This window comes from Propithecus coquereli, unplaced genomic scaffold (assembly GCF_000956105.1).
Source record: "Propithecus coquereli isolate 6110/MARCELLA unplaced genomic scaffold, Pcoq_1.0 Scaffold224, whole genome shotgun sequence".
NCBI classification, from domain to species: Eukaryota; Metazoa; Chordata; class Mammalia; order Primates; family Indriidae; genus Propithecus; species Propithecus coquereli.
Window position 1 is genome coordinate 5,924,016 of NW_012147634.1, and position 26,891 is coordinate 5,950,906.

Sequence of the window (26,891 nt, forward strand, 5' to 3'; positions counted from 1 at the left end):
GAAAGAAAAGATTATAAATTTATTTAAAAAAATACTTAACAAAAGACTCAAGACGAAGGATTCCAATTACAGCATAAACTAATTTAGAGCTCTAAGAGGCATGGTCTTTTCAAGGCACTGAGAATGTGTATTATCTGTTTTTGATGTGGGTTTGATAACAGCAGTATTTTTTTTTTCTTTTTTTTAAACAACAGCAGTATTTTAATTCAGAAATAGGATTTACCCAGTATTCTATAACAGAAGGACATTTTGTGTTAGGAACTAAACTTCCAGTTTTCCAGATAAGAAAACCGAAGCTCGAAAGTAGCATATGGTTTGATTGAGACCAAACAGCTAAGATGGAAGTCATATGAGGACTTCCAGCTAGATGTGTGGTCTTCTCTCCCCTGCCTTCTGTCTTTCTGGTTTATCTAGGGTAGGATGTTCTGAGGAAGAATTCATCATGTTTTAATTTATTAAGATAGAATATGCATAAAAGCAAATGTTATTAACATTATGTTTTTTAAATATTCCAGATAATTGAGCCTTTCTCAATCAACAGGCTCTTCTATTTCTCATAGTATAATTATACCATAAGTGCAAGTAGACTCATATATCTGTGTTCTTCTGATGAAGTTTCTTTGGTTTCATAAATAGGCATTATATTGTCAGTAATCTTAATATGAGATGTGGAGGGCATACTTTAAGAAACTTAGTAATAATTTAATCAAGATCAGATTTAGAGTTGAAAACTTAATTAGGCAATGTCTAACATATACCACAGTATTGTTTTAAGACTAATACTAACTTTTATGTTTTTAGTGCCTTCCATTTTGGCCTGAAAATTTGTCAGGCAAACTTTGTGTGAGAGTAGTGGGCTGTGAAGGATCTTCCAAACCATTCTTTTATAACCGCCAGGATAATGGCACTTTATTGAGCATAGAAGATCTGGTAAGTTTTCATATTTTAAAATAAAATGTCTTTGGTTTTTAAAATTTACTTTAAAATATTTCATTAAACCATGCTATAAAAATGTACTAGCAATTATTTGAAGGTGCTTCTCTATCAACATATAATGCCATACATATATTTGTAACAGTTCAGAGCCAGTTTGTTTTCTATTAAGAACTTAAGAAAACAAAGCTTTTGTGTGTACATAACTGATTAAAATTCCATATGTAAGTGCAGGTTAAACCACTGCATCCAACATACTTTTTTTTTCTACAATAGAATTGTGGTATCTTGGTGGATGTAAACACTGCTGAACATTCAACTGTTATAACTTTTTCTGATTACCATGAAGGATCTGCACCTGCTCTGATAATAAACCATACACCTTGGGACATCCTCACATACAAACAGAGGTATGAAAAAAAAGAGTTAATGGAAAATCTGATTTGTTTTTATTGGTCCAGAGTCCCTTCTGAGAATCACTCAAGTTTCATGTTTCAAGTGTTTTCAGATTTTAGAAGGGTAAGATGGAGCACATGCTGTTTATTACTAATACCCTCAGCATGTTTTGAGATAGTACTCTGTAAACAAGCACACTAATATTTGTGCAATAAAACTTATGAATATTCACACCAAGTGGGATAAATAGGAAGTATTAATAGTTTCACATCAGTTCAGATCAGGTTTTACTGTCGAATGACTTTTAACACCCAAACTTCCAGACAAATCTTTGGGGTTTTGGAGCTTTTTAAATTCAGAATGGCAGATTAGGGAGTAAACCTGTTTAAGCACTATTTTTCCTTTGCAATCTGGTAATGGCCAATGAACTCTGTATAAATCTGTATTTAGTTTTTTTGGCTAGTACTGTAGAAGGTTAAATGGGAGAACAGTGAGTAGATAGTGGTGTTCAACGTGTAGTGTAGGCTGACAGGAGTTTTGTTGTTCATGCCTGTGCTGTCATTTGGCTTGGATGATGCTGTCATTTGATGGTGCATAGTTTAAGGCCTTAAACTATATGATAATAATTTACATATATACATCTATATACACATATAAATATATGCATGTATGTAGATTTCTTGAAGATTTTTTTATTCTTAACTCTCATGGAGTAAATCTAGTGAGAGATTTAAAAATACAGATTAGGATTGAATCCTAGTTGGATTACTTTTTTTTTCAGTTCTCTGGAATGTTTTTTGTATTATATGGACTGATATTTCTTAAACTTTAATAATTAATTTAAAAATTTCCTTAGAATCTTGTTAAGATGCAGATTCTGATTCAGTAGGTTTTGGGTGGGGTCCAGGGTTTTACATTTCCAGCAAGTCCGCAGGTAATGCTGACGTTGTTGGTACATAGACCACACTTTGTGCAGTAATGGTACGGACCATTTTTTTTTGAAACCTGTAATATATCTTAAGTATTATATTTGATTAAAAAGTTTAGCTGGGTGTGGTGATGCACGTCTGTAGTCCCAACTACTCAAGAGGCTGAAAAGGGAAGATCACTTGAGCCCAGGAATTCTAGGGTATAGTGCTCCATGATCTTCTTGCCTGTGAATAGCTACTATACTCCAGCCTGGGCAACATAGTAAGACCCCTTCTCTTAAAAAAAACTTTAAGCACTGAGTGTAGTTCTTCTGCTACTAAAGATATTTACTATTTATATTCATTTCTATAGGTGGACTCTGATGTGCCAATCTCTTTGCCTTAATGAATTCCATTGGCATGATTCTGCCTGGAACAGAGTATACTGAAGCTTTCGAAAGGGCAGTATTCTGTTTCTCCAAGCTAAAAACTATTAGTTTAGTGGACATTTTAGAGTACTTATTTTTAGGCAGAGTTGTGTTTTATTAACTAAGGCAATTTCATAGGACTTTTGTGCCAATCCCCTCATCAATAAACTATAGGTCTGGGTTTCTCAAGACCAAGATATTCTAATCTTCCCTCTGTTAATTGTGTTTTAGTGGGTCACTGGAACAAGTGGAGTTGCCACCAAGACAAGCTCGACTTTTTGCCTGGGCAGATCCTACTGGTACCAGAAAACTTACCTGGAAATATGCAGCAAATGTTGGGGAACACAATCTGTTAAAGGTATTGTTTGATGCTGTGTGAATTGCCTGCTTGCGAGGGAAATAAACAAGCCAGCTTTACCAAGTCTTCCTTGTCCTTACTGAACTAAAAATGAATTAGAAGTATTTTCGAAATAAATTACTTTTTGACTTTGGATTGCAAATACTATAGTTCAAACCAATATTATTTCTTCAGTTAATCCAAGTAGTTTATTTACAATTTAAAAAATATGCCTGCTTTATCTTGCCCGAGTAAAGACTAGTAGTAAAACATCTTTTTTGTATACATTTATAAAAGGAAGGAATTTTAAGTTAAGTGAAAATAACTTTATTTTGAACATATCTATACTCCTGTTGGCTGTTAGGTTTTTAGGCATGTAAGGCTATATGTTTTATTAGTGAAGTCAGATAGTATGTAAATTATCCCACGTAAGACATTTAATGAAATTTTTATTGAAATGATGTTTAGGTAGATAAATTAATTATGTTATTTCTTAGATTCTTACACTCTGAAATGGGCTTAAGAATTCATCTGCTAGTCTCCCACCTGATACAGGAATTGCTCCTGCATTAGTGATAGATCATCTAGTTTCTGAATGAATATATTCCATGAGGAAAGAGTTCATGTAGTGTCGTGTACCATTGTCCATTAATGCTAGTTGTTAAAAAGGGTTTTTTGAGTTTTGCTTTAAAGTGGTAATTGCCAGCAGTGATTGAATTATCCTCTTTTCTTCTCTCCTCACATTTAATACTACTCAGCAACCACAACTCCCAGTAAGTAGCATATAGACTCTAGAGAGAAAGTGGTAGTGACATTCTAGAGGAGGATTTAAAGGTCAGTGCGTAGAGGCAGATCCAGAAAGAATCCTAGTAACAGTATATGCAGGGATTTTAGTTTTTAATGTTTATCCTCTATTTGGTGTTAAAGAACTAGGCAGTAGGAAAAGCAGGTGATTCCACCTCAGTCAGCAGATAGACTGCCAGGTATTGAAAACTGAGCTAGAAGCAAGGAAATTGCCCATTTTCTTCCTTACTGAGATGACCTGAGAAGGGAGTTCTGCCCAGACCCAAGTGGACGTGACAAGGGAGTTTAAAGAAGATTCTTACATTGTTGGCAAACACTAGGTCTGCACAGATCTTTCTTTATTGAAATGTGAATAAACAGGAAAAAAACAACATGGGGTTTATGAAAAAAGTACTTCATGAGAAAAATGTAACATTATCCTGTAGATTCAGATGATAGTTACACCTCTGAAAATCTTTTTACTATGGGAACAAAAAAATTTCAAAATGGATGCCTGGCAGCCTCAACTAAGTTATAAAGATATGACAGCATAAAGCAGAAGAAAGCAAGACGAAATAAAAGACAAAAACAACAAACTACAGTGAAAAGGGAGAGGGGAAACGATAGAATATATGCATACTTTATATATACCATTTAATCTTAAATTTTAATTAGAGAAATTATATTTTAAAAAGATGGTATCTTTTTAAAAAAGCTGTTGATTAGAACTGTTATAAAATCAGTGAGAAAGGAATTTCAGAATAATTGAGAAAATGAAAATAAAGCAAACTTTGCCCTTGTAATAAAAGAAGGAAACCTAAGAAAGTATGTAATAAGTGACAGATAACGTTTTATTCAATGCATATCATATATTAATGCTTTTCATATATTATTATTAATTCTTATAACAGGAATTTAGGATTTCTGGTTGGGATTAAAAGCCAGATCTGACTTCAGAGTCCATGAACTTTTTCCACTAGACCACACTTCCTATCAATTTTGTCAGTAAATGAAAACAGTTTGAATTTTCCCATTAAAAGACAAAAACATTCAAATTAAATTAAACAATAATATCTAACTATATGCTACTTCTAAGAGATCTTCCTTAATTAAAGTGACACAGAAAATTATAATCATAAAGAGATGGTAAAGATTTAACAGGCAAATGAAGTAAAAAGAAAGCAAAGTTGTTTTTAATTTCTTTCTTTTTTTATTGATCCATAATGTACATATTTTGGGAGTATGTATGATATCTTGATACAAGCATATAATGTGCAATGATCAAATCAGGGTAATTGGGATATCCATCACCTCAAACATTCTTTTTTTAATATTGGGACCATTCCGATTCTTCTCTTCTATTTTGAGCTATACAATACGTTATTAACTATAGTAACTCTACTGTCAAACAGTAAATTTTCCTCCTTGTAACTGTATTTGTGTACCCATTAAATAACCTCTCTTCATCCCTTCCTCCCTCTTACCCTTCTCATCTTCTGGTAACCACCAATCAACTCTCTACTTCAATGAGATCCGCTTTTTAAGCCTCCATGTTTGAGTGAGAACATGCAGTGTTTGTCTATGCTTGACCACTTCACTTAACATAATGACCTCCAGTTTTATCCATGTTGCTCCAAATGACAGGATTTCATTTGTTTTTATGGCTGAATAATATTCCATTCTGTATATGGACCACATTTTCTTTATCCATTAATCCATCGATGGACACTTACATTGATTCCTTATCTTGGCTATTGTGAATAGTGCTGCAATAAACGTGGGAGTGCAGATATCTCTTCAATACACTGGTTTCCTTCTTTTGTATCTATACCTAGCATTGAGATCACTGGATCATATAGTAGTTCTATTTTTAGTTTTTTGAGGAACCTCCATACTGTTTTCCATAATGGCTGTAGTAATGTACATTCCCACCAACAGTGTGCTAGCTTTCCCCTTTCTCTACTTCCTTGAAAGTGTCCATTATTTTTTCATTAAAGTCTTTCTAACTGAAATGAGGTGATATCTCATTGTGGTTTTGATTTACATTTCCCTGATGATTAGTGATATTGAGCATTTTTTATGTACTTGTCCCTTTGTATGTCTTGTTTTAAAATATGTCTGTTCAGATCCTGAGCCCATCTTTAAATTGGATTACTTATTTTTTGCTATTGAGTTGAGTTTCTTATATATTCTAGTTTTTAATCTCTTATCAGACTAATTGTTTGCAAATATTGTCTTCCATTCTGCAGGTTGTCTCTATACTTTGTTGATTGTTTCCTTTGCTGTGCAGAAGCTTTTTAGCTTAATGTAATCGCATATGTCAATTTTTTGCTTTTGTTACCTGTGCTTTTGAGGTCTTACCTAAAAAGTCTTTGTCCACACAATATCGTGAAGTGTTTCCCCAATGTTCTCTTCAAGCAGTTTCATAGTTTTAGGTCTTAGATCTAAGTGTTTAATCCATTTTGATTAGATTTTTATATATGGTGAGACATAGGGGCCTAGCTTCATTCTTCTGCATATAATTATCTAGTTTTCCAAGCACCATTTATTGAAGAGAACATACATATTTCCAATGTATGTTCTTGGCATTTTTGTTGAAAATGAGTTGGCTATAAATGTGTAGATTTATTTCTGGGTTCTCTGTTCTGTTGATCAATGTGTCTGTTTTTGTGCCAGTACCATGATGTTTTGGTTACTATGGCTTGGTAGTGTATTTTGAAGTCAGGTAGTATGATGCGTTTAGCATTATTCTTTTTGCTCAGTATTGCTTTGGCTATTTGGGGTCTTCATGGTTCCATACAAATTTTAGGATTGTTTTTTCTATTTCTGTGAAGAGTGTCATTGTTATTTTGATAAGAATTGCGTTGAATTTGTAGATCACTTTGGGTAGTACTGACATTTTAACAATATTAATTCTTCCAACCCATAAACATGGGATATTATTCCATTTGTTTTTTTGTGTCTGCTTCAATTTCTTCCGTTAGTGTTATATAGTGTTCTTTTGCAGAGCTCTTCTTACTTCCTTGGTTAAATTTATTCCTAGGTATTTTATATTTTTTGTAGCTATTATAAATGGGTTGGTTTCTTGATTTCTTTTTCAGTTTGTTTACTGTTAGTATATATAAATGCTACTGATTTTTGTATGTTGATTTTACAACAGACTGAATTCGTTTATCAGTTTTTACAGTTTTTTAGTAGAGTCGTTAGGTTTTTCTAAATTAATACCATGTTACCTGTGTATAAGGATAATTTGACTTCTTTTTTCTTCAGTGGTACCCTTTATTTCTTTATCTTGCCTAATTGTTCTGGCTAGGACTTCCAGTAGAAAGATAAAAGTGGTGAAAGTAGGCATCCTTGTCTTGTTGTAGATCATAGAGGGAAGACTTTCAATTGTTCCCGATTCAGTATGATCTGAGCTGTTAGTTTGTTATATATAGCCTTTATTGTTTTGAGATACGTTCCTTCTATACCCAGTTTCTTGAGAGTTTTTATTACAAAGAGATATTGAATTTTGTTACATGTTTTTCCAGGCTCTATTAAAATAATCATACAAATTTTGTCCTTGATCCTGTTAATGTTATATATATCAAGTTTTTTGATTTATCTATGTTGAACTATCTTTGCATCCCTGAGATGAATCCCATTTGATCATAGCGATTGATCTTTTTAATGTGTTGTTGTATTTGGTTTGTTAGTATTTGGTTGAGGATTTTTGCAACTTTTTTCATCAGGAATATTGGCCTGTGGTTTTCTTTTTTTGTTGTGTCTTTGTCTGGTTTTGGTATTAGCATACTGCTGGCCTTATTATGAGTTTGGAATTATTCTCTCATTTTTAGTTTTTGGGAATAGTTTGAGTAAAATTGGAATTAGTTTTTTAAATGTTTGGTAGAATTCAAACATTGAATCCATCAGGTTCTGGGCTTTTCTTTGATGGGAGACTTTTTATTACTGCTTCAATTTTGGTACTTCTTATTGGTCTGTTCAGGTTTTCTGTCTCATCATGGTTCGATCTTAGTAGGCTGTATGTGTCCAGGAATTTATCCATTTCTTCTAGGTTTTGTTGGTGTATAGTTGTTCATAATAGTTTCTAATGATCCTTTTCTTTCTGTGGTATCAATATCTCTTTTTTGTTTGATTTTATTTATTTGGGTCTTCTCTCTATTTTTCTTAGTCTAGCTAAAGATTTGTCAATTTTGCTTATCTTTTTAAAAAACCAACTTTTTGTTTCATTGCTCTTTTGTAATTTTTTTAGTCACAACTTCATTTATTTTTGCTCTGACTTTTACTATTTTTTTCCTTACACTAATTTTGGGTTTGATTTCTTCTTGCTTTTCTAGTTCCTTAAGGTCCATCATTAGGTTGTTTATTGGAATCATTCTACTTTTTTGATATAGGCTTTTATTGCTAAAAACTTCCTTCTTAGTACTACTTTTGTTGTATTGTGTAGACTTTGGTATGTTGTATTTCTGTTTTCATTTGTTTGAAGAAATTTTTAAATGTCCTTCTTAATCTCTTCATTGACCATTGTTTGCTCATACGCATGTTGTTTAGTTTCCATGTGTTTGTATATTTTCCAGAGTTCCTTTTGTTATTGATTTCTAGTCTTATTCCATTGTGGTCAGAAAAGATACTTGATATGATTTTATGAATTTGTTGAGACTTGTTTTGTGGCCTAAAATATGGTCTGTCCTGGAGAATGTTCTGTGTGCTGATGAGAAGAATGTGTATTCTGCATCAGTTGGATGAAATGTTCTGTATTCAGTTAGGTCCTTTTGGTCTAGAGTATAGTTTAACTCCAGTGTTTCTTTGTTGGTTTTCTCTCTGGATGATATGTCTTACCGAGAGTAGGTTATTGAAGTCTCCTATTATCATTGTATAGAAGTCTGTCTCTCCCTTTGAATCTATTAATGTTTGCTTTATATATCTGGGTGCTCTGGTATGGGGTGCATATATATTTACAACTTCTATATTCTCTTACTGAATTGACTCCTTTATCATTTTATAGTGAACTTATTTGTCTCTTTTTACAGACTTAGACTTGAAATCTATTTTATCTGGTGTTAAGTATAGCTACTCCTGCTCTTTTTTGATTGCCAGTTACTTGAAATATCTTTTTCTGTCACTTCACTTTCAATCTATGTATGTTTTTATAGGTGAAATGAGTTTCTTGTAGGAAACATATTATTGGGTCTATTTTTTTTTATTCATTCAGCTACTTTGTCTCTCTTAACTGGAGAATGTAGTCCATTCACATTTAATGTTATTATTGATAGGTAAGGACTAACTACTGCCATTTTGTTACTTGTTTTCTGATTGTTTTGTAATCCTCTCTTCCTTCCATCACCTGGTTAAATTACTTTCTCTGGTAGTGTGTTTTGCCTTGTTGCTTTTTATTTTTGGTGTATTTGTTACAGATTTTTGCTTTGTAGTTACCATGAATATAAAAAACATCTTATAGATATAACATGTTATTTTAAAAAAGATGACCACTTAACTTTGGTCACAAAGAAAAGAAAGAAACAAAGGAAAAACTGGAAAACTCTACATTTTAACTTCACCCCCCCACATTTTGATTTTATGTCATTTCAATTTACATCTTTTTATATTGCCTATTTCTTAACAGGTTGCTGTAATTATTATTTTTGATAAATTTATCTTTTAGTCTTGACTATAGAGATACGAGTGTATTACACATCACAAATACAGTATTAGAGTATTCTGAATTTGTATGTGTACTTACTTTTACTGATGCGTTTTAGAGTTTTATACCTTCAAATGTTTCCTCCCTCCCTCCCTTCCTTCCTCCCTTCCTCCCTTCCTTCCTTCCTTCCTTCCTTTCTTTCTTCCATTTTTTTTTTTTTTGAGACTAGTCAAGTGAAGCAGTGGGAGTAGAGAAGGAACATAGAAATCTGTAAGTGGTTGTGATCAATTAATTGTAAACATCCACTGCACTCAGACCAGCCCAGATGTTTTCCTTTTACACATTAGTATCCTTTTCTTTCATATTGAAGAACTCCCATCAGCATTTCTTGTAAGATGGGTCTAGAGGTGATGAATTCCCTTGGATTTTTTTTTCCCCCCCTAGGAAAGACTTGATCTCTCCTTCATGTTTGAAGGAAAGCTTTGTTAGGTTTAGTATTCTTGGTCGACAGTTTTTATTTTTCTTTTCCCCCTTCAGCACTTTGACTATATCATCTTACTCCCTCCTACAGGTTATGGTTTCCACTGAAAAGTCTGTTGCCATACAAATCACAGCTCCTTTATACGTTGCTTGCTTATTTTCTCTTGCTGCTTTTGAGATCCTCTTTGCCTTTGACCTTCAGGAGTTTGATTATTATATGTCTTGGAGGGTAGTCATATTTGGGTTGAATCTGTTTGGTGATTTCTAACCGTTCTGTACTTGGATATTTATATCTTTCTTTAGGTTTGGAAAGTTTTTTGCTAATATTTCTTTGAATAAGCTTTTTACCCCTTCCTCTTTTTCAGCTCCCTCTTGACCACCAGTGATTCTTAGATGCACTCTTTCAAGGTTATTCTCTATTTCTTGGAGACATTGTTTGTTCTTTTTCATTCTTTTTTCTCCTGATTGTATTTTCCTACAGTCTTTCTTAGAGCTAACTGATTCTTTCCTCTGTTTGATCCATTCTGCTTTTGGGAACCTCTAATTAATTTTTACAGTTCAGCAAATATATTTCTTAGTTCCAGTATTTCTGTTTAATTTTTAAAATTTCAATCTCTTTGTTAAATTTCTCTGATGAATTTCTGAATTGCTGGAGTTTGCTGAATTTCCTTAGAACTGCTATTTTGAGTTCTTGATCTGAGAGTTCATACATTGCTGTCTCATTAGGGTTGGTCACTGGCTCTTTGCTCCATTTGGGGAGATCGTGGTTCCGTTTGCTGTTGTTTCTTGTGGACATACGTCTATGACTTCACATCGAAGGATTAATTATTCCAGTCTTTGTTCTCTGTTTTAGGTATTTCTAGGTTATGTTTGCTTAGAGGTCCTTTGCAGTAGTTGCCTGTGAGCCCACTTAATCCTAGATTAATGCATATTTTCGCCACTAGATGGCACCTTAAGCCCAGATTTGCCTTGCTCTCGGAAATATTGGCATATTGCTTCTCCTGGGTGGTAGGGGATCCCAAAAGTGATACCCTGGCTGTATGGAAAGGCTGGCTAGGGGTTCATACCCAGAAGACCCAGGGACTGTGCCTCCTGTAATGTGATGCTGCTGAACAGCCACTCTGAATTGGCATCTCCTTTGACTGAGATAAAGTGCAGGGTTTCGTGGGCTGGGGTTTCTAGTCCAGCTTTCTCTCTTTGTCTCTACCTGTCCTCATGGGTTTTTCTCCCCGTAGGCATTGGTGATGCTTCCCATGGTTGAGGCAGGCATGTTCTTCCTGCAAGGGAACCCAAGATGGTGGGAAAACTGGCTGTCCACCGTGATCTCTCTTTTTCCAATGTAGAAACCATGAGTGCAGGAGGAATTTTCCATATGTGGTATTTGGCATATTGTGGGAGGAGCATCACAGATAGAGAATTTTGTTTCTCTTACCATCTGCTTGGAGTTTTTCACTTCTCTGTGGTCCTAGGGAACATCTCAGCCTCAGATTTGAGTTCTGAGATATTGCTGGTAATAATCTTGGCACTGATGTTGTGTTTGGTCTTGTGGGAAACAGTGATTGCTTCCACTCTGCCATTGTGATGACATCACTCTCTCTGTTGATTTTAATTTCTCACCAATTATAATTTAAAGCAAAACTATTACATCGATTATGATAATATGACAAAGAAAGAATGATCGCCATGAACCTTCATGCAATGAATAGCATCGCGTCAGTATATAAAACTTAAAATGCAAGAAACTAGCTGAAATACAACTGATTAGGGATATTTTAACATACCTCATTTAATGTTTAACAGATCTGATAGATGAAAAGCAAATAGAATCAGTGTATTGGAATAATAACTGAGATTGAACTAAGATACATATCAAATTTTGTAGTTTACAAAGAAAATTCACCTTCTTAATAAGTAGGTATTTCAGAAATTTGGCATTAAGAGTAAAAAAAAAATTGGACAGACTACTTTGACCATATAATATACCTCAAAAGTAATAATAAAATTTAAATGACAACATTCAGCTATTTCTATGATCTTGGTAACATCATTTATTTGTTTTTTGTTTTTATTTCCCCCTCAAGAAAGCATGAGATGAAAAGTATATAGTAGGTACTTGTACTGCCTATTGAGATGACCTGTTGTTATATTTATGTTAAGCCCAGAATGAAAAAACATTTATTATTATTATTTTAGTCTCTGAAAACAGTGACCAAACCAAGCCTAGTATTTTTAAGTGCTGTATGTAACCCTCATCCAAGAAGGCTGTTCTTAGTGAAGCTTAGTACAAACTGATCACCATAGTTGACTCTTTGACAATGTGATTTACATAAATATTTCCTTTGTTGTAGATTATTACAACATAAAAATAAACTAAGTTAGTTTTGCCTGAGATTACTTTTCTAATGAAGTTGTGAACCATTCTGTTCTCCAGCTTGGAGACAAATTATCATGTTATGGCATTGTTGCCACCAAATGATACTCTTGTTCCTGCTCAGTGCCCTTTGAGCACTAATTAGATAACTCAAATTAAGGTATAAAAAACTAAGCACTATTAATCATAGTCATTGTTTGAAAATAATTGGTGAGTATGTTTTAAAGTAAATTATAGCTTTATTTACATCATTTTGATGGTTACAATTTTTTAGTTTATACGCTTTTCAAACTTTTCTAATCTTTCTCAGTTTACCATGGTTCAATTTCATGTAATAAAAACTTCCTTTGTGTAGGTTTAACAAAAAGTCTTTCTGTTTCTAAGGATGAATGTGGACAGTTTCCCTATGATGCAAACATTCAGATACACTGGGTATCATTTCTGGATGGGCGCCAGAGAGTTTTGCTTTTCACCGATGATGTTGCCTTGGTTTCCAAAGCACTGCAGGCAGAAGAAATGGAACAGGCCGATCACGAAATAACCTTGTCTCTCCACAGTCTTGGGCTTTCACTGGTTAACAATGAAATCAAACAGGAAGTTTCATATATTGGGATAACCAGGTATGTAAGAAGAAAAATAGACATCAGAAACCTTTAAAGGGCATTGAGCTCATAATATCCAGTTTGATGAGAGTAAACTGATACCTGATCTGAATTTCATGTGCTGTACATTCATTCAGTAAAACTTAGTGAATAATTGTGTGAACTGCTAGCTAAAAAGCCCCAAGGATAGAAAGATGACTAAAATATTGTCTTTGCCTTCACAATACTTGTTGTTGGTTGGTGGAGAAAAAAAATGGTTTACTTCTTTCTTTGTTGTTTGAATGTGTTTTTTAAAACGATTTATAAAAACACTGAGAAATTATACAAAGATGGATGTACATGTGCAAGAGAAATACAGAGGTAGGAGTAACTACTTTGTTTTGTGCAATAGAAGTTGGAAAAAATGGCATGGGTCAGGGGAAAGCAACAGAAATAAATTGGAAAAAAGGTTCGTAGAGAATGCAGTATTTGATATGAGTATTTCATCTTTAATGGGTAGTCATTTAGTACTTTTTAATACTTATGAGACCACTTATTTTCTCTGGTTCTGTTTATACCTATATAAAAAATACATTTGAATATTTATTTGGTTTTTTAAATGACATTTAATTTGGTAGAAGACTCATTCTTTTTTTGGAGGCTGATGAGCGGAAAGGTGAACATGATACCAAATATAACCAGCATGAGATCTATCAATAATCATGTGTTCAGGGAATTAAAAGAAAATTAAAGCGAAAATTAAGTAAATAAAGAGATAGTGTATGTAATTCTCTTTGTATAGCACCTGACAAGTTACAGGTTCTATAAATGGTATCATACATACCATTAGTATAATATTAATATATTTGCATGTATATAAGTAGTATATTGTCTTGGTTATACAGTTCAGTATTATATGGTATTTTTAAGCAAATGTGAAAATTATTTTTAGTCATATAGATCTCTTTTGTTCTTTGATATAACTTCCTTTTAATATTACAGATGCTATTGTATTTTGTCAGGTTGGCCTTTATTTATGAGGCCATTTTAAAATTCATCTAAAAGAACTTGATTATCTTTTTTCTCACATGGTATACATTCAATAAAATCTAGGTTTTAAAAGAAATAATAAGCCAGTTACATAATTTTTTTAAAAAGACTCTTTGTTTTTAAAGCAGCTTTAGGTCTAGAGAAAACTTTAGTATAGAGTATTGAGTTCCCATATACACACAACCCTGTTTGCCCTATTATTAACATCTTGCAGTGGTGTGGTACCTTTGTTACTATTGATGAGCTAATATTGATACTACATGACTATTATCTAAAGTCTGTAGTTCATATTAAAGTTTATTCTTTGTGCTGTGCATTCTGTGAATTTTGACAAATGTGTAGTAACATATATTCACCATTACAGTGTTAAATAGAGTAGTTTCACTGCCCTGAAAGGTCTCCTGTCTTCCTCATGTTGATCTCTCCCTCCTACCCCCAACCCCCTGGAAACTACTGATCTTTTTACTATCTCCAAAATTTAACCTTTTTCAGAATTTCATGTAGTTGGAATCATAGAATATGTAGCCTTTTCAAATTGGCTTCTTTCACTTAGCAATATGCTTTTAAGGTTCCTCCATTTCTTTTCATGGCTTGATAGCTCATTTCTTTTTCTCATTGAATAATATTCTATTGAAGGAATATCTGTTCAACTATTAAAGGACAGCTTGGTTGCTTCCACATTTTGGCAAGTATGAATAATACTGCTATAAACATTTGTGTTAAGGTTTTTGCATAGGCATAAGATTTCACCTCTTGCAGGTAAATATCAAGGAGTGTGATTGCTGCTTATGTGATAAAAGTGTGTTTAATTTTGTGAGACCAAATTGTCTTCCAAAGTAGCTGTACTTTGCATTCTCATTAGCAGTAAATGAGAGCTGTTCCACATCCTTGTCAACATTTGTTGTTGTCAGTGGTTTGGATTTTAGTCATTCAAATAAGTATGTAGTGATATCTCATTGTTGTTTTAATTTGTAGTTTCCTGTTGACATATATTGGTGAGCATCTTTTAATATGCTTATTTGCCATTTGTATATTTTCTTTCATGAGCTGCGTGTTTAGATCTTTTTCCCAGTTTTTAATTGGGTTGTTTTGTTATTGTTGAGTTTTAGGAATTCTTTGTGTATGTTGGATACCAGTTTTTTATCATGTATGTGCTTTGCAAATATTTTCTCCCAGTCTGTGGCTTGTCTTTTCATACTCATAAACAGTGCCTTTCACAGAGCAGAAGTTTTAAATTTTAATGGAGTACAACTTACCGATTTTTTCTTTCATCGATTGTGTTTTGGTGTTGTATCTGAACGTCACCTAGATTTTTTCCTGTTATCTTCTAGGAGTTTTGTAATTTTGTGTGTTACATTTGATTCTAATTAAATTTGAGTTAATTTTTGTACAAGTTGTAAGCTCTCTGTGTAGATTCATTTTTGTTGCATGTGGATGTCCAGTTGTTTCAACACCATTTGTTGAAAAGACTGTTTTTTCTCCATTGAATTGCCTTTGCATTTTTCCAAAGATCAGGTAACTGTATTTCTTTGAGTCTATTTCTGGGTGTCCTGTTCTGTTTGATTGATTTGTCTGTTTTTTTTCAACAATAATACTCTGTCTTCATTACCATAGTTTTATAGTAAATCTTGAAGTTGTATAATATCAGTCTTCCAACTTTGCTCTCTCTTTCAATATTGTATTGGCTCTTTTGGGTTTTTTGCCTTTCCATATAAACTTAGAATCAGTTTGATAGTATTCACAAAATAATTTTCTGGCATTTGATTGGAATTGCATTGAATCTGTAGATCAACTTGAAAAGAACTAACATCTTGAAAATATTGAGTCTTCATATCTCTGTACATGTAATATCTCTCTCTTTATTTAGATCTTTGATTTCTTTCATCAGATTTTCATAATTTTCCTCATATAGATCACGAACATATTTTTAAAATTTTTGTTTATACCTAAATATTTAATTTCTTTGGTGCTAATATAGATAGTATTGTGTTTTTATTTCAAATTCCAATTGTTTATTGCTGGCATATAAGAAAGCAATTGACTTGTATATTAACCTTGTATCTTGCAACCTTGTTATAATTGCTTATTAGTTACAGCGGTCTTTTTTTTTTTTGGTTCTTGTTGATTTTGGGGATTTTCTATGTAGACAATGTCACCTGTGAACAAAGACACTATTTCTTCCTTCCTAAATTTATTTTCTTGTCTTATTGCGTTATCTAGGACTTCTAGTATAGTGTCGAATGGGAGTGGTGAGAATGGACATACTTGCCTTATTCCTGATAATAGTGGGAAAACGTCTAGCTTCTCACTATGAAGTGTGATGTTAGCTATAGGTTTTTTGTAGATGCTCTTTATCAAGTTGAGGAAGTTCCCCTCTATTTGTAGTTTGCTCAGAGTTTTTATCATGAATAGGTGTTAGATTTATATATTTTATAGTAGATATTGTATTCACTATCTTCATTGTCTGGTATCCCCTAAACACATATATTGAGGACATTGTTAACACTGTCATTGACTAATATCAATAAGCTATATAAATTAAGATGTGATAGATTTATATTTTATCATTATTAAAGCAATATTCTCTGATTCAAGTGTCAGCAAAGTATGGCCTGTGAGCCAAATCTAGCCTACTGCCTGTTTTTGTACAGCTTTTGATCTATGAATGATGTTCTACATTTTTACATAGTTGAAAAAAATCCAAAGAATAATATTTTATAACACATTAAAGTTATGAAATTTAAAGTTTGTTGCTCATAAATAAAGTTTTATTGAAACACAGCTATTTTTATTCTTTTACATGTCTGTAGCTACTTTTGTGCTGCTACTCAGTGCACTACAAATCATAGTGTTTGAGTGTCATATATATTGCCATACTGCAATATTTATTTATTTATTTATTATTACCAATGTAACCCATCATGTCAAAACAAGAAGAGAAAAGTGGACTTTGAATTCGCTTTTTTAGGGCATAATGGAATGTAGATTATCTTCTTATCAAATTTATGGCAAAGCATTATTTTATTATGTAATGACACTAGAGTCAATGTTCATAAACTAAGTTTTATCACATTTCCAAACCACAGGAAAGCAATGGCCAGAAAAATTAGAAAATTTAAGGCACAATATCTCATCACAGCAGAATTTCTTCACAAAAATATAAAACAATAATGTGGCTGTGTTTCGGGGGAATCCTGGGACAGTGTAGAAAAACCAGCCCCCAAACTCAGAGGGAGCCAAAAGACCAAAGAATGACTCAGACAAGTCCAGCTTGTCAGTTAGATGAGTTTATTGGAGATTACTTACAAGGGCACTTGCTCCTGGGTGGCACAGCAATTTCTTCCATAGGAGCTTGCTTGCACACAAAAATCCACATCTGCCCACCTTGTGATGTTGCTTTAAATCCCTTCCCAGTGAGTAATGCAGAGCTTTTACATTGTGTCATTGCTTGTCCACAATGAAATAAATCACACATAAGCAGTACCATCATCATGCTATCATGCAACCCATGTAATGTTAATGGTATTACAGTTTTCCACTGGGCAGCGATTTTAGCATTACAATTAGCTAAAGGGTACTACTGTAGGACAACCAAAACAGCTCAGGGTCACTTGAGCCAGCTGTTTTAGGGCAAGAAAGTGCTGGGCACCTTTTCTGATCCCAGTAGTTACCTTGGTACCTGCCTAATCTACTTTGTGACAATTTTGCTGAGCATTCCAGGCTAGCACACTCTGTGGTGGGGAACCTGCATTTTTCCTTCAGGGTGCAACCAAAGTTAAGTTTCTGAGTGACTCATTTGTGAGCCAAGCAAGAAAAGCCTTTTAATTGAATCATTTCTGATTTCAGCAGCTAAAGAAATGTGTCTTGAGAAAATAAACTTGTTTAAAGCTATTAGCCTTCCAGTGAGAACAGTTGCTTAAAGAATTGAGGACATTCAGAGCAACATCAATAGTCAATTAAAAAAACAAGGCAAATGATGTTGAGTGGTTTTCCTTGGCTCTTGGTGAGTCAACAGATATTACCAGTTGTGTATTTGTGGAGTCAATGCTGAGTTTGAAGCGACTGAAAAGTTAGCCTCTGTGAGTCTGCCTAGAACAAATACAGGTGAGAGTATTTTCAAACATGTTGAGGAAGTAATACTTTAGTGTAAGCTGAAGTGGAATCTTCTAAGATATATTACAACCAATTGTGGGAAAAATATGTGTGGAGCAGAAAAAGACTTAGTTGGACAAATTTACAAAGCTTGTGAAAATGTAAAGCATTGAAAGCATTTGTCAGTAGGTACTTAGTGGAAAATATTAGATAGAATCCATCGTGTGTTATCAAACCATTAGCATCAAACACTGAATTTTATTAAGTCTTATGGACTGAATCATCATTTTTGTGAATTTTTGTCAGAAGTAGAAGCTGAATTTCCTGATTGGTGTTACTACACTGGAGTTTGATGACTTAGCAGCAGTAACTTTTTATTATACTCTTTTTGAGTTCTAGGCCAAGGTTAAAATTTTTCTGAACAAAAAGAGCCACCCTCAACGACTGTTACTGAATAGTGAATGGGTTTGGAAATTAGCTTTTGTCACAGAATTGATACTGTTTCTAAATGAATTTCAATCTAAAATTGGAAGGCAAACAGTACTTACATGTACAACTTGTACTGCACTAAAGCCATTTCAAAGACAACTAATGTTTGAATCACAAGTAATATCAAGCTGTTTTATATATTTCCTGTGTTGGCCAAAGTTAAAACAAGAAGCAAGATCTCCACTCTCATACATATTTTGAGAGGGTATATTTTATGACCTGCAACTTTAGTTCCAGCAACATTTTTCCCAACCCAATGCAAATGCAAATTTCCTCCTTTCAAAATCCATTTGTGCAGTTGAGGAGCTTCCATCTAACCTTCAATTGGAAGTGATTGATCTGCAATGTATTGATATACTGAAAGGCAAATATCAAGAGAAGAATTTAATAGAATTTTATAAATGCCTTCCAAAAAAGTAAATAAATGCCTTCCAAGTGATATATATGCTCAATTAAAATAATATATTCTCATAGATCAGTATCAGTATTCAGCAGTACCTATCTGTGTGAAAGGACATTTTTAAAGATGCTCATTACAGAACAGCATTAACAGATGAAGATTTGCAATTGATTTTGATAATAAGTAGCAGTAATTAGGTCAAATGTCACTTGCTCAAAAGAAGTTTAGTTTTCTCATAAATAGACTTGTGTTTTTAAAAATTATACTCAAGTATTATTTTATATTTTAAATTTCATCAGTTAAAAAATTTATGGAAGATTTTTTTTCTCTCTCCTGAGTACCTGAGTAATAACCTCAATTTCGCCTCAGCACACAAAGCCTTTAAAACATTTATAATATGGCCCTTTGCAAAAAAATGTTTGCCCAGTTCCTTAATTAATTGATGTCAATGTGTGATAAAAAATATTTTCTTCCCTGCCCCCTGTCTTTATATAATTTTGCAACACAGATACAGTTTTGTATTTCATAAAATTTCTTGTTATCAGTATAATTTTTATAGAAGGTTGATAGTTACAATAATCTGGAGTTGAATAAAAGTTCTACAAACCTAAATATGTATTTCTGACTTAATTTTCTTTGTGAATTATTTTAGTTCTGGTGTTGTTTGGGAGATGAAACCAAAACAGAAATGGAAGCCGTTTAGTCAAAAGCAGATAATCTTATTGGAACAATCCTATCAGAAATACCAAGTTTCAAGAGACCCTGGCTGGATTAAGCTAGACAGTAATTTTGAGGTATATCAAAATTTTTTTGTTTTGATTTTTATGTGTGTATTTTGTTGTGTTGATGGTGGTAGTAAGCAATATTTTAATGCCCAAGTAACGATGTGTGCAGAAACTAATAATATATTAGTATATTTTCAATTAAAACATATTGTTATTAACTCATATACCATGAAATAGAACTTAAGCCTGTTTTTCTTCTGTATTTTTATAATTTGTTCTATATACAAATCAGTTTCATGGAACTTGTTTTGTTTTCAGTAAGATTATAGAGAAGTTAAAATTGCTCCTTGAAACTTTGTCTCTTATGATTTGAATGATGCTAATATATATGACTAAATATAAATGTAGTTTATTGATGGAAAACATACAAAACTTGCTCAGTTCGGTTCATTAAATGTGAATGATTGTTGGACGTGAGTAGGCATCCACAAATAAAGGTGTGCCTTATATGGGTTCTTACACAGTTAAAACTACAAGTCACTCACCTTTGCTCCAAGAAGACTCCAGAAGCTTGACTGCAATTTCCAGCTTGCAGTGGTTTAATCATGCAGTTAACTTACTCTTTGTTTTTGGTGTCTGATGGTTCAGTTTGCACTGGTCAGCACTTACGTTCCCTATCTACTGTCATCAATGTTAACTGTACTTAAATGAAAAAAACTATATAATTAGTGTCACATATAAACAAGCTATTAACTATTCATTGTAGAACAAAGTTTAAGAACTATCTGGATTTATCCTTTACTTTTGAAATTTTTTTTACATAAAGCATTTTTTTTTCAGAACAATTTCTGTAATTAAAAAGTTTCACAATTGTTTTCTTGTTTTTCTAATAGTTTGTTGGAAAAGTTATGCTTCTGCTTCAAAGATTTCAACTGTAGGTCACCTTGAGAGAGAGCTTTTTGTGAAACACAGAGATAAAAATAATTTTTTCTTTCAATTTGATAAACAAACAGATATTTAAAATGGAATAGATACTGCGCTAATACCAGCTCATCACAAAACCATGTGCTTTTTCTTCCAGGTCAATTTTAATAAAGTTCCAATGGAAATGCGCCTTCCTATTCGGTGCCCTATAAAACGAGATTTTTTATCAGGGATTCAGATTGAATTTAAGCAGTCTCGTCACCAGAGAAGTTTAAGGGCCAGGTTGTACTGGCTTCAGGTAACATCATCATCCTCAATTAAGTAGCTATTTCTCATCACTGTGGGACTCTTGGGAATGAAATTTCTTACTGTAATTGGTATCTTTTCTTTTTGTTTGGGTGTTTTTTTCCCCTTCTCCCACATATCCTGTGGATTCAACATCTTACTTATAGTCTAAGTCCAAAGATCTTGTGACTATTGAGACTATTTAATTTGACCAGTTGGCATGCGGAAATGTTTTTTTGCACTGAGATTATATTATTGTTAAATATTTCTTTGAATTTGTCATGGGGTACCCAAATAAGACTTTCCATTGTCATTCTGCATGGCAAAGAGCAGAGCTTTCGTACTGGGAGTTCTTTCCGACGCTTGCTTGGTCCTCTCAGCCTCTCTCCCTTCCTTCCTTTTAACTATTAAATACTATTTAGAACATTTTTATTCTTTTTCTACCTGTCCTCTTGTTTCATAGACAGTCTCTACTTACAGTTTATTTAAACCATAGACAATTGAAATCTCACATGATCCACAGGTACAAATATTTCTATTAATGGTATACATACTGTACAGTGTCAATGCAGTGATGAGGCTATTTATATATTCCTTTATTTAAAGGCTTGTCCTTGCTGAGGTCTGTAAGAAGTTTTACAGATTTAAAAATGAAACTTCTAATTGTACTATGTATACATGGAGATACTCATTATGAAATTAATGGCGTTTTCTATAACATTGTCTTTGAAACTAAAAATTTAAATCTAATTTATTTTAAATCCTGCTAAGTTGGTCTTCTTTTCTTTCAGATTGATAATCAATTACCAGGTGCAATGTTCCCTGTTGTATTTCATCCCGTTGCCCCTCCAAAATCTATTGCTTTGGATTCAGGTAAGTAAACAACATTAAGTTGAAATATAGGTATACCATATTTATAAATGTTAAATAGACATTAGTTTAACCTTGTATAAAGCATGTTTTTTTCCTTGTGCTCCTTCTTCTCTTAGAGCCCAAACCTTTTATAGATGTGAGTGTCATCACAAGATTTAATGAGTACAGTAAAGTCTTACAGTTTAAGTAAGTAAAGATTCCCCCTGTTTGTCTAAAGGAATTTAAAATAATAATCTACCTTGAAAATAAATTTTACTCTATTTGAAAGTGACTCTTATATAAAAATTATCTTCCAACTGAACATATTAATCCACTTTTGGTCAAATAATCTTTTATGCTTCAACTTATTTTACTAATAGTCTATACATATTTTAAAGTAAAGAATTCCTTCAGCCATCTTCTACCCTTTGTAACCCCAATGAAAATATAAAATAGTACGTGAAATATAAATGATATATGTATTTGTGTTCTTTAATGCAATTGCTGTGAACTTTAAAAAATGGATAATACATGCTATATCATCTAGTTGTGTTTGTCTCTTTTATGGCATGATAAATATGGCCACTGGGACTTCAATGCTAAGTGTTAATGCATCAGTATTACCTTGAGTGAAGCTTTCACTGTAGTGAAGAAGTCTAAGTAGGCTTTGATCTTATTAATGTAATTTTAAAGAGATGAAGGAATGAGATTTTAACTGTGGCTTTTGACTAAAATCAGTTTTAACGTTAAAAATTACAATGTTTAATAAAAATCCTTTTCCATTTTTAAAAACAAATTTTCCTTAGGTATTTTATGGTCCTCATTCAGGAAATGGCCTTAAAAGTTGACCAGGGGTTTCTGGGAGCCATTGTAGTACTGTTTACCCCAACAACTGACCCTGAAGCTGAAAGAAGACGGGTAACGATTTTTGTTTCTTTGGAAAAATATAAAATTTAAAAAAATTTTAATTAGGCTTTTTTGAACAAAATCTAATTGGTAGTAGAGAAAAACAATTAAAGTAGAAATTCTTGATTTTTTTTTCTAGACAAAGTTAATCCAGAAAGATATTGATGCTTTAAACACAGAATTAATGGAGACTTCAATGACTGATATGTCAATTCTCAGTTTCTTTGAGCATTTCCATATTTCTCCTGTTAAGGTTTGTGGTAATTATTATTTTGAAAATTTGGTGGAATTGTTGTAGAACTTTTAAAGGATCTGGGTACAAATTTTAATTTATTACATCACATATTTGGTGAGAATTTTATTTGATTAATCGGAATAATTTAGACAATTCTCTGTAACATATGTACAGCCTTAATTCCCACAGAGAAACCACCAGAGCATGTTCCCTAGTCTTGAATTAATAACCCCTTTATTCAAAGAAGAAGCTGATGAAAGCATTTCTTAATTAAGCGTAGACGTGCTTGCCAACGTTTAATGTTTTGGTTGCACTTTGTAACTGCTATCATCGTCTGAACAGAAAGCTATAATGGGGGCCCAAACCAGAATGTGAAAATGCTGAAGTAGGTATTATACTGTTGATGTGGTGTTTTTCCCCCTTCCAGAATTTGATTGTAACTAAGGGAGTGGAAAATTGGATACCTTTCTCTTGCCTGATTTTGTGCTTTGTGAATCCATTTCCTTTTCCCCTTTTGTTGTTCTTTTTAGCTTTTATGGAGAAAGGTGACTGCTTAGTAAATTCACAAATGCTGTCAACCATAATGCTCTAAACTTGTGTAATGGGCCAGATTTACAATTAAGCAACTCTTTAAAATATTGATGATCCTTTACATTCTCAAAAACTGTTTACAGAACGTTATTTTTAATTGCATTTACCAGTCCATTCAGCTAAATGAATGAATTTATAAAATGGAATTATTATTTTTAATTAATAATGTATTAGTTTGATGACATCAGAAATATTCATAGTGTCAGGTTTAAAATTGATAATGTTTCATGCGATAGGATATACACAATTTCTTCCTCATTTTTAAGTGAAAATCAGTTGTTTATGGGATTGAAGAATACCTTCAACAAATACTTGCTGCCCATTTTCAAAGTTGCTGTGGAGGTATAATATGACTTCACGGAGTTTATAATCTAGGGAGGTACTAAAGTTTGATAATATACTTACTCATGTTCTTAACCACACTGGAATTTGTGCCATGAAGTTGAATGATGAAGAATATGAACCACAATTATTGTCTTAGTCCATGGTGACTTTGCCTATAGAAAGGCTGGATCTCTGTTCAGCTGAGCTTACCTTTCCTGGATCCCAACACTCCCTAACTCTGCACATGGGCAGAAGTTCACATCAAAGAAAAAACCAACAGCCAGTCTTTCCTGGCCTTGCCCAACTCCACTTTACTTGAGCTTTATGTTGCTTAGGTGATATGTGGAATGACAAAATGGGAAGGGAGAGTCATCTGCTTTATTTATACATGCTGAATTAACCTTTTGCTTGTGTCTACTTGCACTATTGCACTAATTAGAAACCAAATGAGAGTGTGAAAATCTCGTGCTTGCTGAGTTGGAGGGTCCATGGAAACTGAAAACGTTATTATTTTTTTAAAAATTTATTTGAAAACTTAATTATTGTTGCCTTACTTGTCATGTTATTGTTATTAATTGTTATTTTGATTATTACATAATTTTTATTGTTATTTGTTGCCATAAGTGATTTACCTTAATTGGATGAAAATAAATGATTATCCATTATTTTGACTGGTAGACTACTTGTGTGCCAGTTGACTTGGTTTTCTTCTTAAGACAATTATGCCATTTTTATAAAGTGTGTTGGTCTCTTCCATATGAACACAATGGTACTTATACACTTTGAATAAAATTAGAGCTCTGTTTTTGGAACAGAACAATTTGGATTTTATCAAAAAGTAAAGAGAATCAAATATAAGTGGGTTCTGTATAATGTATAGAGTGACAAATAATAGCTTTCACTGGGACTCTAATTGAAAGATACTTTTTTTGTATCTGGAAGACCTGGTTCCTATGTATGCAATTCTTTTGCTTTTAGCTTTTGTTTATTGAACGTTATTTTTCTTTTAGTTGCATTTGAGCCTTTCTTTGGGTTCTGGAGGTGAAGAATCAGGCAAAGAAAAAGAGGAAATGATTGCAATTCATTCTGCCAACCTGTTGTTGAAAAGCATAGGTGCTACTCTGACTGACGTGGATGACCTTATATTCAAGTAAGACTTCTGTTAGAGTACGTTGGGAAGTAGGTGTGCCAAGGTCATGTTTCTGGATACTAATTCTCTCCATTTGTGCAATGTTAGCTTAGAAAAATAGTAACTCTTACTACTCAGACTTGAAGAGTTTGGCCCATTTCTAATTATACTCTTCAGATATGCTTATTTTATTCATAATGATAAGGTAGAGAGTCATATTTTCTTTGTGTACTCATACGTACATGAATATAGAATAAAATTTAATTATTTTTGTTGTATATTACAAATTGACCATGTTTTAAAACAGACCTACATTTATAAATATGTGGCAATAGGGTGAGATTTCAGTATAATTATACAGTAAAGTATAGATAATAAGAAAAACTTGCTACATTTAATAGGAGAATATGTATCTGTGCCACATATATGTAAATTAAATATTAATAAATGTTTATTGAACTGAATTTTCAACAATGGTATTGGAAAAAGTAGTTTCATGGGAGGAAAAAAATCCCATTTAGATCATTTCACCTTATATGTACACTACCAAATTTCAGAGAAGACAAAGGAATAAAACAGAAAATTCAAACTTAAAAGACTAAAAAAAAGTTAATTGCTATCAAATCTCTGAATAGAAGATGTCTTTATAAGTTTAAAAGCAATGACAAAAATCCCAATGAAATACAAGATAGGTTTAACTACATAAAGATTAAACACTACAACAAAATCAGTGAAAACAATTAAAAAAATAAAGAACTGGGAAAATACGACAGAGAGAGGATTAATAGTCTTAATATTAAATGTTGATAAGAAAAACCTAAAGATTTCACATATAGAAAAAATTAGCCGGGCATGGTGGTGCATGCCTGTAGTCCCAGCTACTCAGGAGGCTGAGGCAGGAGGATTGCTTGAGCCCAGGAGTTTGAGGTTACTGTGAGCTAGGCTGATGCCACAGCACTCTAGCCCGGGCGACAGAGTGAGACTCTGTCTCAAAAAAAAAAAAAAAAAAACCTAAAGATTTCAATGATATAATGGCCAGTGGACAATAACAGATAATTCACAAAATGAGAGATACAGAGGCTGATAGTTGAAATGTTTAGCCATATTATTTATCAAAGAATACATGCAAATTAAAAATTGTTAAAAATTATTAAAAATTTCAGAATATGAGCAATGGTAGTACTAGAGCAGGTGAGTCTGAGAAATGAGCACTTTCTTATACTATTGACATTAGTGGAAAACTTCATGTATTAAGAACCTTACATATTTTGGTTGTTTTTCACTCTAATTCTCTTTTTGGGAATTCTTTAAAAAAAATAATCTTGAAATGCAATCAAAGAGTTATATTCAGTATACACATAGCATTGATTATTATGCCAAAAATCAGAAATGTCTGACAGTGGAACAATTATTTGCAACAACACTGCCACATGGTAGACTGCTATGCATCCATTAAACATGGTTACAAAGAATTTTAAATAACATATAGAAATACTTACCCATAATGTTGCGTGTAAAAGTAGCATACAAAATGTTTTAAATATTTTATAATTGCATAGTAAAGAAAAAAATTTAAAGTGAGAAATGAGGAAAAGAAAAAACTTTAATATCTACTGTGTGGTGAGATTATGGTTGACTTTTTTAAAATTTATTTTTGTTTTGTAGAAACAGGATCTTACTCTCTTGCCCAAGCTGGAATTTCCTGGCATGGTCATGGCTCACTGTAACCTTGAACTCCTGGGCTCAAGGGATCCTCCTGCCTCAGCCTCCTGAGTAGCTAGGACTATAGGCATGCACCACCACACCTGGATAATTTTTTAAAATTTTTTATAGAGATGGGGTCTCACTATGTTGCCCAGGCTGGTCTTGAATTCCTGGCCTCAGGCAATCTTCTGTCCCAGCCTTCCAAAGTGCTGGGGTTACAGGCATGAGTACCGTGCCCAGACTATGGTTGACTTTTTAAAATCATTTTACTCTTTATGTATTTATGAAAAACTTATATGGGAATGCATTGTTTTTATAATAATTCAG

General features: G+C 32.9%; 1 protein-coding gene across 1 annotated transcript in view; it reads left to right on the forward strand.

Annotated features, from left to right (window-relative positions):
* Positions 1-26,891, forward strand: part of VPS13C (vacuolar protein sorting 13 homolog C (S. cerevisiae)) — a 213,380-nt gene that overhangs the window by 164,568 nt on the left and 21,921 nt on the right. Inside the window, 11 exon segments of the mRNA XM_012645033.1 lie at positions 802-930; positions 1,210-1,343; positions 2,897-3,023; positions 12,662-12,897; positions 19,542-19,683; positions 20,696-20,836; positions 21,615-21,696; positions 21,813-21,882; positions 22,482-22,593; positions 22,721-22,834; positions 24,742-24,881. Coding sequence (XP_012500487.1) covers positions 802-930; positions 1,210-1,343; positions 2,897-3,023; positions 12,662-12,897; positions 19,542-19,683; positions 20,696-20,836; positions 21,615-21,696; positions 21,813-21,882; positions 22,482-22,593; positions 22,721-22,834; positions 24,742-24,881 — 1,427 coding nt within the window.